General features: G+C 46.0%; 1 protein-coding gene across 1 annotated transcript; it reads left to right on the top strand.

Annotated features, from left to right (window-relative positions):
- Positions 1 to 1,974: 1,974 nt before the first annotated feature.
- fgf18a (fibroblast growth factor 18a) lies at positions 1,975 to 11,854 on the top strand. Its single transcript, XM_086024298.1, has 5 exons — positions 1,975 to 3,531; positions 7,401 to 7,440; positions 7,547 to 7,724; positions 10,029 to 10,135; positions 10,258 to 11,854. Exons 1-5 carry the CDS (start codon positions 3,500 to 3,502, stop codon positions 10,528 to 10,530), a joined length of 630 nt encoding a protein of 209 aa, XP_085880424.1. The 5' UTR covers positions 1,975 to 3,499; the 3' UTR covers positions 10,531 to 11,854.
- The last annotated feature ends 657 nt before the right edge of the window (positions 11,855 to 12,511 follow it).

The raw sequence follows: 12,511 nt of genomic DNA, 5'->3' as shown, positions 1-12,511 counted from the left end.
CAAAGTAACATGACGGACTGACCGACAGATGATTACAGTTTGGTTCGTCTTTAAAAAAATGACGGATACTCAGGCTGTTGACGGATGACGAATGACGGACCGACAAATATTAGTAAAATGCCCACCTTTGCTCATTTGTACTTCGTTTTACTGTGTTGACGAGCAGCTGGACAGACAATCATCACATTCAAGCAGCAATGTTGCAATTAACTGTTAATTTCCTGTTGGATAATCTAGCTGGAAAAAAGAACACAATAAAGGATGACCTGCACTGACGCGTTTAATTTGTCAATTTCCACTTTTTAGTTCAATTAATTTGTAGATTGTATAGACACAATTATTGTAATCTGTCCTATACCCTATGAGTGGAAAATTGGAAATGCAAGGTAGATAAGAGTGTAAGAGTGTAAACTGTTACAGACTATAATATGACGATCTGCAATGAAAAGTAGCAATTGTTGGAGATCACTCTTCTAATTTAATCAATAAACTCTACTTCCTCAATGTACTAATGATTATTATTATTATTATTATTATCAAGCCCTTTTTCTTGTACCCTTCCATCTGGTCTTAACCGGACCAGACGGACTCATACCTCATCACCACAATGTGGTTCAAATCCCTCTCCACAACATTTACGCTCATGTCCCTTGCAGCAGTGGTGAGCAGGCGAGAAAGCACCCAAACACAGGTGCAAAGACACAGAGCGAGCCAGTGGTAAGAAAGGAGGCCAGAGGCTTTTCTGTGGAGCATGACTGGAAAGGCATTCAACCACAGCACCCCAGTGCCCGTCCCAGCTGAGGCCTGTCCTCTTGCACAAACGACTGTGCATGTGTGTATGATTTAAAAGTACAATGATGAAAAGAATAGGCCTTCACTTGGAGCCAAGATAACTGTCCCTAGTGTGTGAGGCTAAGCCCCCTCCCACCATGCACTCTCACTCACTGTAAGCAGTGTATGTGTGTGTGCGCGTGTTGCACGTGTGTGTACGTGTGTCATTGAAAGGTATGGCAGTAGTGTTGTGTTGGCTTGGCGGACTGTCTGCGGTTGTGCAGCGGTGAGAGAGAGTTTTTTTCGGGGGAGCGCAGAGCGGGCGTTTCTGCAGAAATCCCTGAGAAATGTTCCTTTTGGATCCATGTCCTTGCTTACATACCGCCCTCCCGACTGTCTTTCATTGTCCGTTTCATTTCCCCTCTTAAGGTTTCACTTAAAAGTTAAGAAAAGGGGAGTCATAATGCATCACTTGAACGCACACTGACGGGATTGGGGCGGCGGCAGGGGGTGTCAACCGGGGGATCATGGCGTATGCGGGCAATGGGGGCCAAGCAGTTGATTTTAGAACAGATGTTTACTGACTGTTCAAGACAGTCTCCTTCAGTCCAATTTTCCACTGTGTTTAGGTCAGAAAGAATTGCTGTAGTCTTCATTCACTCATCCAACCAGTCATCGACCATTCATTTCTATAGTCGTCAATCCACCCACCCAGTTTATGTTAACCAACGGCAAACACTCATTGGGGTCATTATCTTCCTAGATTCACAATAAATTCTTCTTCATCGAGCTATGTTCCAAAATTCCACAGTTTTATGGATTATTTTCCATGATCTGATCAAACAATCATCAATGGAAACAGGCAGAGGTCATTAAGTTCGTCTTGTCTTCCTCACCTGTTAAAAGTGTCATTTCTTGTCGTGCGTGGCATTGCGACTGACCAATTCCAATTTGATCCAACACGTGTGTATGTGCGAGTGCGTGTGTGCGAGTGAGAGAGAGGGAGAGAGAGAGTGAAAGAGAGAGAGTGGCAGAGAGAGAGAGTGACAGGGAGAGAGACAGACAGAGAGAGAGAGACGGCAGAGAGAGCGCGCGCGAGAGAGAGAGAGAGACAGAGAGAGAGAGAGAGAGAGAGAGAGCAAGAGAGAGAGCAAGAGAGAGAGAGAGAGAAAGAGAGAGAGAGAGAGGGAGGCGAGCGGGGAGGATTGATCCGCGTCTGTTAAAATCTTGTTCTGGTTTTCTTAGAGTGAGGTCTGTGCCTGCCGACGTGCCTCTCCCGTGCAGCCCCCACAACTAGAGCTGTTTATGCAAAGAGCCTGGCGTTTTTTTTTAGAGGCGAGAAACATCTGTATAATAGCAAGAAAGTGGATAAAACCACACAGCTGGGTTCTTTTTTTGTTTGTTTTTTTTTGTTTTTAATGTGAATGAAAGCGAGGGGAAATAAAAGAAGGAGACGAAGAAGAAGAGAGGAGCTGCAGGTTTTGGACTGCGAGTGGATCTGTCAGTGTGATTTTGGGTAAACGTTTGCAGTGTTCAACTTTTTATTCCTCCACTAACCTGGCGAGCTCGACCCCTCTCTTCTTGCAACGAGGAGCTGTTTTTTCTCTCTCTCGGAGCGGAGAGGCTTTCGTGCCCACCCCCCCTCGCTCTTCATAGGAACAGCTTTAACTTTCTAGGTTTACAAAAATAAATAAAACGATCGGATTGCATTTTCCCCCTTCAAACATTTTGGAGGTGATGTCATCGAGCTGTGTTTTGGCTGGTATTGTGTCGAGGAGGCGCAGGGAGAAGTGCTGCAGCCGGGCGGCAACCAGCGGCTGAGGGCGGCGGGCAAGTTCGGAAAATCAGGTGCAAAGTGCGGCTGTCATTTCCTCCCTGAGTCCGCCACCCAGTCACAGCTGCTCCTATCCTCCTCAGTTACCACCTCCCTCGTCTCGTCCCTTCAGAACACTACTCTGAGCTGGACGGCTCCAGGACCTCATCGACATTTGTGACGGACACTGTGGTGTCAACTGCAGCGTCAGACCAGCGGAGGCATCGCGGGGGAGCCGATATGACCGAAGGCACCTTGCATCACCCTGCGCCCGCAGAGCCCCCATCTCCCACCTGCTGTGTGCACGAGCATCCTTCTCAGGTAGCCAAGAACCTCCAACAGTTACTGGACCTACCCAGCCGGGACTGAAGCTCGTTTGCTGCTGTCATCTCGGAGCGAACCCTTCAACTACCGCCTTTTCTCCTGCGTAGTGCATATTTCCATTTACGCACCGGACGGTTGGATTACGCATAAAATTGCGCGCGTGTCGCATCGTTCCACGGGGCTGCTGATGGTCGCCAGTCGTTTAGGAGTTTGACAATCTGCAAGTAGAGCACGCGATTTCACCTGTTCCATCCTTTGCAGGGGGCGCGCATCATCTTAAACTCACCATTTTGCGCCCCCGCCCACTAGCCCCCGGCGTGGACAGCTGTTCGAGGTTGCCCTGCGGTCACAGTGGCCCGGCTACTCCGACCTCAAACACCATTTTACCCACGGCCGCATATTTATTCTCCACGCTGTGGGAACTGGGCCACGTCATCGCCGATGCCAACTGGAGTGGCCGCTCACTCTTTGACTCTGCCTAACATCCACCGGATTTCAACCGCAGAGGGAAATTCTCCGAGCTGTCGGACTGGTTCAGGCCGAGCGAGGAGACTGACTCTGGGCCAAGTTCCATAGTGGAGGGGGGAAGCGATGTGGTCCCTTCTTTCCACGCTGACCGTCTTGTAAGTATCCCTTTTAAATCTCTTTATCTAGCCGTAATCAGATCTCTGTGCTCAGTTTACCTTGTGTTTGAAACTACTTTCAAATAAGCCGAGCAACACATGAAGATGATGGAGGGCTTGCTGTGTCAAACGATTACATCACTCCTCATCAGTCCCCGTGGAAAACATGCCAGGAAAGTCCTGTTTTGATTGGCTGACAGTTCGGGGTCACAAGGTCACACTCGGGCTGTGTTACTCATAAAAGCTGCCATAAACATCTCCATCACCGTCTACACCTATTTCAGGGATGGCCGAAACTGACTTGGGAAAGCCGTTTTCCCATCTCCAATTTTTTTTTTTTCCTGCTGAAAATATTTTCGAGTCAAGTAACAAACTTTATCTAGTGGGATAGGAACATGATAAAGTGCCAAAAGCAAATCCGAGGGAGGATGCATACTCAGGGGGCCGTTGCTTGCCCATTCGAGGTGTGTCTTCTAAAAAGCCGAGAGGGATTTATTTTTCTTTTCTTGCATCGGCTCTACTTCTCCCACACGTCAGCCATCGCCAGATACTTCTCATTCCATGCGCAACCTGGACGGGGTGTGTTTCGTCGCCGCTGCCCGCCTTTCTCCTTCCTGCCTGCATCCCGCTGTCTCCATTTTACCCACCTAACTGCCAACATCTGTCTCCTTGACTTGCATGTAACCATTTTTCCACAGATGCTTGCTGAGATAAAACTTTGAATTAATAACTGATGAATGACGGCGCCCCTGGCAGTATCTGAGGACGAGCAGAACGACTGTTTAGTCTGCTGGTTTTAGTTAAGGTCGACCAAAGCCAATCATCGGGCCATTCATTTCCTTCTTGCCTATCACTTTACCGCAGACATTTATGGATTTATTACCTCCGCCCAGAAAACGCAGTTTCACCCATTTTATCAAAGTCTGGTATGCGAAGGGGAAAAGTCCTAACCGCAGCAACCTGTTGCTACTCTCTTAAAAGCCGCAGCTCCACTTTGAGGCTTTCTCCAACTATTGTTCCACAGTCTGGCCTGTTCCTGCTGATACCACTCACACACCCACTTGCCTCAACACCGCCACAGAGGCCCACAGACCAACATCCAACGTGCCGAGGCCCGCTGCTGCAGTGTCGGCCTACCGCTCTAACCACTGCTACACACAGCTGAAACCGCCGCTCTGTATGCTGAGTCCCAGTAGGCCGATCACGCTCTCTTCACACTGGTGCTCGCTCGTCCGCGCTGAGGCTCGTTCATCTGACCACAGTCTTATCCTGGTTCATCTGCGGGGACGCAGGTTTATGATGTCAGAGCTTTTGCTTGTTTTGGCAGACGGCCACTGTGCACCGGGCTTTCCCTCTTCCCCTCATACCGCTGCTCTGTCTTTGCTCTGGCCAACCTTTTTTTGCTCCTATTCTGTCCTTTTCCCATCCCTCCCCACCCCCGACCGGTCCCCTCTTTCCTCTCGCCTTCGCTCTGTGGCTGGCATAACACGGAGTGTCTGTGGTTTTTGTGGGAGCGGGGAATCCAGCGTCGAGGCACTTTTCCTGCAGTGTCTTCGGCGGCAGTGCGGCCGTGGTGTTTTAACAGCTGAGAGTCCTCACAATGCACAGGGGCTCAGGTTTTTTTGGCGCTGTTGGTAAAATGTGAGGGCCAACACAGCATTGCCCTGGACGTCTGCATCTATTAGAATGACTGAAGAGTCAACACAGCAAAGTATGCGCTGTCAGAAAAGGGGATACAATATGTCTGTGTGATTTCTCAGCCATCCAGGTCATGGTAATCTAAGGGTGAGCTGAAGGCAACTGGATTTAGAAAAACAGAGCCTTTTGGATTAAGGGTGAAACATCTGCAACAACCAAGAAGAATTGAATTTGTCTTGGATTCATTGACAAAGGCATTGTTGTACCTTTATGTTTGATCTCTTTTAATGTACTACAAAGTGCCAATAAATGGACTTCTTTGCACTTTTTCCAAAGCCATCAAGGCACAGGTATTTTCCCAAGTAATATACAATTTTACTAAATATTCTTACTAGACTAGAGATAAGAGAAACTCTCTGCATGTTCTCCTGTTTTGATGCCAATGTTAAAATCAGCCAAGTAATGTTGCCCCGAGGATCTGGCATAACGTGGATGTCGGCCTTAGCTGAAGTCACGTTCTTCTTCTGAGACCACAAATTAAGTTGGATGCGCTGGTTGTGGCCAAATAGTCCATTTCACACTTCTTTACAATCCAATAACAATGGTTGTTTGAAAGTGCTTAACAAATTAAGTTGTGTTAAATTGAGGTGATCTGTTAATCAATTATTATACTAATCCATCACTAGTGCCAACCAATTACTGTGGCCCTTAAGGAGCATTTTTTTCTAAGAATGTGTCAAAAAGAGGAGAGGAATGAAGCAAGCGTTTGCGATGAGGTACATTTGCCAGAGTCAGGAGATGGTGGTGACCTATGTTATGATGTGCATGACTTGTAACCTCTTCCCCTTTCTTTCCCATTATTGATTTTTTTTGTCTACTTCTCACGCCAGACCAGACCACACTCTGTGTTTTTTTTTTATTTCTCCTACAGAGATGCAACCTTTTACTCTCACCACAACCTTTTATGATCCCCCTCTTCTCCCTCTCACATAAACATCTGATTTTATCTATCACCTTTTTGGATTCCTTGCCAGCATCATTCCCTGGAGATTTATTTTTGCATCACCTTCTCTCAACCCCTTTGTTTCCCATTCAGCTGGTCTCTCCACCACTATCTCCCAGTCTCATAAATGGTGCACATGTCTTTGCTTCAGCCCAGCTGTCAGCTGCCTGCTCCTCCTGTATACACACATCTGTGTGCATGCCCATGACAGTGAGGAGGAGTCACCTCACTAACCCCAAAACATAAACCGGGAGGCAGGAAAATGATAGTAGAGAGCGAAAGAGGTGGAGGACAGATAGGGAGGACAACAAGTCAGAGAGAGAGCAGAGTAGAGATGGAAGAGGCATGCAGAGATGAGGTGGAGAAAGACAAGATGGGTAGAATTGCTTTTCACCTTCCATGTGTGGTTAAGAAAGTCATCAAGTCACTAATGCAGAGCAGCTCAAGGACTACCAGATCTTGCACAATCCCATTCTAGAGCTTTAAATAACAAAAGATAGCTCCAAGGTTTGTGGTCTAATCTTAGATATATAGAGATATATTTTAATTGAAAAAAGAGCCAGCTGTTTCTGTCATGAGTCTCAAGTAGTCCAAAGTTGAGGTGCATGGTCAGTAATAACATAAATAAGCAGTGTGACTAACACACATGACTTGTGCATCACCATAATTATTCCTCCTGAAATGATTTTTCCACACAGTTGGTAGCTCATGTTCTCACTTATTCATAGAATCTCTAATTGGTACCACAATCCACTTCTGGCCAAAACCACATCACAGCCCGGTGTGCACCTGTAGTCCAGCCCAGCTGTCTACATATCCACAGCCGCCAAATGCACCGACTCATTCCCTCAGATGTCCCAACCAAAGCATATTCTATTTGTCTCGGCATGTTTGCCATTCTGGTACGATCCAGTCGGGTCATTTGGAGGCCAAATTTTGGCATGGCCTGGTCAGACCTTTGGGCTCGGGAAGAAGTCGGGTAGCGTAACTATAAACAGGACTATGTGTGTTGCCTGTCTGCTGATGCCTGGACATCTGCCTGTCCGTATGTCAAGCTGCTGTGCCAGCCAGCAATGTGAGCAATTGGCCAATACGGCAAAGAGCTGTTGAACAGAGGGTACTGCAGAGCAGGGGAGGAGAGGGGATGGAAATGAATGATGGTGTCATGACTCTCGCAGCTGTCAATGTTTTTTTTTTTTAACTCTTGCTCTGTTTCGACTATTTCCAGATGTATCCAGATGTTACTGGTGATGTGCAATCCATTACAGGTGAGATGCATGACGTGGAGGATTTTTTACAGTAATAAAGACTAGTTGTATTTTAATGTCGGTACACTTTCTCAAACCTGTCTGCATGTGTACGTGTTTCCAACAGGTACTCGGTGTGGATGGGGTCAACTTCAGTGTGCATGTGGAGAACCAGACACAGGTGCGAGACACCATGAGTCGACGACACCACCGGGTTTACCAACTCTACAGTCGCACCAGTGGAAAACATGTCCAAGTGCTGGGACGCCGAATCAGCGCCCGGGGAGAAGATGGAGACAAATATGGTAAGATGCACACACACAAGTAGAAGAATCGGTGATTAAACAAGTGAACGTAGGCGGCAGCTGTGCATGCCTCCCCAGGCTTTGGCACCAGGGCATATAGGAGTACAAAGACCTCATCGACTGGTCGCTGACTCAGTGATTCATAAGCGAGCAAAGGACGGAAAGAGAACGAGAGACTGAAACTGTCCGTGTAAAATTTGAAAAAAAAAAAGGTGTTAGTTAGAAGAGAAGGCTGGTAGGCGGTGTCAGACCCGATGTTAGAAACTCATCTTCTTCATCGATCTATGCATTGATTTCTCATCCTCGCTGTTGTCTCCTCTGGATTTAAAACAGCAGGCTTCCCCTCCCTGCCTCCCTCCTTCCCTTTCCACTTCCATTCTTTAACACTCCCTGTGTCCATCCCCCATTACATCCTCGTCTCCACCTTGAATGTAATTATGCCTAAAACCATTCTTAAACTGCGCGGGCTTTATGGGCAATAGGAAGCCTGGAGTTCATGTTTCTTTAGATGCTCCTTTTGGCGGTGGCGGTTGTATTGTACCTCTCTGCCATTCACAAACGAGTTACTAACATTCCACCTCGAGCAATACATTGTCAAGTGTAAATGTTTCAGAAAGCATTCCAAAGACTAAAAGATATCGGGTATTGTGTCTGATGCATGTACAACGATGCAAGAGAGCTGAAGGGATATGAGAGGAGAGTTGGGGGAAGAGAAAGGATGAGGGCAAGAGGGAAGGAGGTATTGATTTATCTTGACCCCTTTGTTGACTAAGGTCATGTAGGAACCATTTTAGGGATTTATTTTTAACCAGGCTCAAGCACTTTTTCAGGATGGCAAGTTGTATTGCCCGCAAGGATGAATGTATGCTATACTGTAGGTACACAAATAGATACCCATTCAAAGCCTTCTCTTGCTCTGCTCTGCATGCTCAAGACCGCCATGTTATCTGTTCTGTCTTTACGAGGCCAATTTGTGGGCAGCAACCTCACATCTATGTGACCCGTCTTATCTTAAAACCATCTGTTCGTCTAGAGACATAGAAAACATGGGAGGTTCTGTTGATGCCATAAAAAATGTTTGGGCCATTGAATTCAGTTACATTTATACCTCAGTACCCCAAACAAACATAACCAATATGTGTTTCTGTACTTAAAACAACCTTTGACAATGTTAGTGTACAAAATTGTACCGAACTGAACGGATGCTCTATGGAAACAAGGTGAAGTTGTACTGTCTTTCTCTGAAGCAACTTTGAAGCCAATTGCCACTTCTCATTTTCAACCATGTTTTTAAGGCACAGTCTCTGTTGTTGATTTTTTTCCATTCCCGCCACTTGTGAATTTATTTGTTGGCCAGTCAAATGACTACATTAAATATAGCTCCATCAACTCGGTCTCAGTACACTTCACTTATTTTCAGGAGGTCTTTTGATAATGGAAGCACAGAAAAAATGGGTACCACCCTTAACTGTACCCCCTTATTATAAACTGCTTGATGGAAAATACTAAAATGGTACTGGATCTTGATGGCCGTGGTTCATTAGCTTGACTCCAATACAGGCAACGTGGATTTACAGTAATTCTCATTCTATGAGTGTGACAGTGTGAATGGTTGTCAGTCTCTACAAAGTGTATCAGAAAAGGTTAAAGTGTTACAAAAGATATATTTCAAATCCAAACTACAAGTTTGCCCCTTCACAGTAATTCCCATGAGTCTAATGCAATTTCCCAGTCTTCTCTGCCACAACTTTATGCACTCCTGGAAGAGTTCTCTGTTGCTCTCTAGTCACGGCATATTTGATGCCGTCCACATCTTCAAAATGGGTCATCATGTTGACCATCTTTAGCTTGGGAAAAAGCACGATCACACGCAGCCAGGTCAGGTGAGTAGGGCGGTTGCTGCAGCATGCCAATGTTCTTGTCGGCCAGGAAGTGTCAAATTCTCAAGGCATTGTGAGGGCACATCTCCAGCCTCTTCTCGCACACTGAACGAGGCAAACGCCGCAGGAGCTCTTGGGTAGAAGTGCTGGTTGATTGTCTGGTCCACAGTGAAGACGAAAATTCGTAGTTTGGATTTAAAACATAATTTTGTGACACTAGTCCTGGAACATTTCTGACATGCCCTGACTGGCGACTAGGACATAGACATTTTGGAGTGGCAGTATGGATGGAAGTGGGTCTGTTTTTAATAGGATTCTACACATGGAATAAAATGTCAGATAACGATTCTGTTGACCTCCACACATTGCCATTGTCTTCATTGGCTCTAACGTCTGTCTGTCCCTCTGTCTGTCCCTTCACAAGCCCAGCTCGTAGTGGAGGCAGACACCTTTGGAAGCCAGGTGAGAATCCGGGGCAAAGAAACCAACTTCTACCTGTGCATGAACCGCCGGGGCAAGCTGGTAGGAAAGGTAAGAATGAATTTCGTTTACATCAATATGTCCAATGCAAAATGATTGTGATACACTCTCCTGACCAGCCTCTCTTTGCTTCTCTTTTCTGCACGTGGGTGTCTGTGCTTCTTCTTCCTCAGAAGGCCAGTAACAGAAGTGCCGACTGTGTCTTTGTGGAAAAGGTTCTGGAAAACCACTACACAGCTCTGATGTCCGCACGCTACTCAGGCTGGTATGTGGGCTTTACAAAAAGAGGGCGCCCTCGCCGCGGCCCCCACACGCTCCCCAACCAGCAGGATGTACACTTCATGAAGCGTTTCCCGCCTGGGGAGCAACCTGACCTCACCACACCATTTCGCTTCACCACCATCAGCAAGAGAGGCAAGAGGGTGCGTGCTACTGGACCCCGCTAATGGCGGCTAACGCCCAAATTCAAGTTGCCTGAAAGCCTTGACCTGAGCCTGCCAATGGCTGAACCAGTCAACCAAAAACCATTCGCATTCCACTGAACAACTCGCTTTGTTGGGATAAACATTGACCAGAAACTTGATGAATCATTCATGGGGTTTATCTTTACACCAACCGTTTTGCCACTACAGCTCCATAGTTGTCGATCATTCCTTTTTTCCCCTCTCTGGGACCAACTGGACCCTTGGTGGTCCATCACTGGAAGCGATATGGACCTGGTCTGCTTCCCTTCACAGACCAGAACTATTGACAGAATACCTGAAGGGCAGCCAACAGAGTCCAAGGCTCACGGCTCCACAAAGGCCTTCATTCCACAACCACAAAAAAACACATGGCCTTTTTACATCTCCTGCTGTGGACCAGCTGGACAATATCAAGAATGGAATTACAACTGGCCCATACAGAGAGAGGACAAGGGTGAAAAGGGGTGAGTGGGTGCTCAGTCTAAAGGGAAAAGACTGCAATGTGGACAAAGGGATGGAATGATCTACACAGATCAAGGACTAATAATGGACTCTTGACATGTGACACACTTATTCCTCTCAGCACTAGATTGGTGGGAACCTGTGAGAGTGATTGATGGATGAATGGATCAGTGAGGGAACGGGGTGACAGATTCACTTAATACATACATGTCTGTAACAGGAAAAATGAAGAAATTAATGTGTGTTTTGTGTGTGTTTGTGTAAGTGCATCAGCAAGCATGAGGGAAGCTAGATCACGGGGGACTCTGGAGACTCCAACGACATGGAGCAACTGGAATGTATAGAACAAATATACCAAAAACAACCAACCAATAACAGAACACCAAACCAGTGAGCAACCAAAGACAACTGAGGGCCTTCTTCAGGACTCCTCCCTTTCACCATGACCATAGAGGACACAGCACCTTCTGCTTGGATGTGCAGAGGGGCGCAATGATGAGCACAGAGGGGGAGCACACAAGGGAAAGGTGCCTTCTCTAGAAGCATTACTATAGAAACGACCCCCAGGGGATGATGCTCCTGTGCGATACCGTGGATACAGAATGCTGCTACCAGGACATTCAATGGAACAAACCAAAGTCTCATGCATACGCCCAGGAGAACTAAATATTAAAGGGAACAATTTATTGAAAGCTCTATATATTATATATATAAAGAAAACAGAAACACTAAATAAGCATTCTTACTATGATGGTTAGTATAATTATTATGATAAAATTATTTCATTTATTTATTTCAGCTGTGTGCAGCAGTCTTTCTTGACTCAGTAAACCTTACAGAACCATTCCATGTGTCTCTGAACTGATTTGTCCTTCATGACACGTACACACAACAAAAGGCAATTTCAGAGAAAATATATTTGAAGCTTCTTAAAAATTAAAAATCCCACGTGAGGACAACAAAAAACATCAACACAATGTCGAAATTGTTGAAACATGAACGCACAGTGCATGCAGGGTGTGTGGCCTCAATAACCCTGCAGGAATTAGTGTGTTTTGTCCAAGGGACTAGGAGATACACGCGCAGGGTAGAGATTCAAATTAATTTACATGAAAACTGGGTGGAAGGGCCAAACTGAAAAGAAATAAATATATGAGGATACTATGAGAATAAAGTCAAAATACTACGAGAACAAAGTTGTGACTTCCCAAAGAAACACATTTCTGCATACCAGTAGGACAATTTGGGCATTGCTTACTCATTGACATCCGCGCACTAGTCTAGGACTACTAGTGAAGCACTAGCTGTTCAGAAGTAGAATTTACAATGTCACTAGTAGTACTAGTAGCACACGGCTGTTAACTAGTGCACATCGTAGTTGTGCTACTAGTGAGGACAAAGGATGTACTAGTACATTGATTTTAAACTGTTGGAATTTACTGTTTGTTAACTTTTTGAAATAAATTGTTGAGGACCACAATGGAAATAATCCCTTGGGCTT

This window comes from Filicampus tigris, chromosome 2 (assembly GCF_054856515.1).
Source record: "Filicampus tigris isolate MCC_2025a chromosome 2, RoL_Ftig_1.0, whole genome shotgun sequence".
Lineage (NCBI taxonomy): Eukaryota > Metazoa > Chordata > Actinopteri > Syngnathiformes > Syngnathidae > Filicampus > Filicampus tigris.
This window is presented reverse-complemented; position numbering and strand designations above follow the sequence as displayed.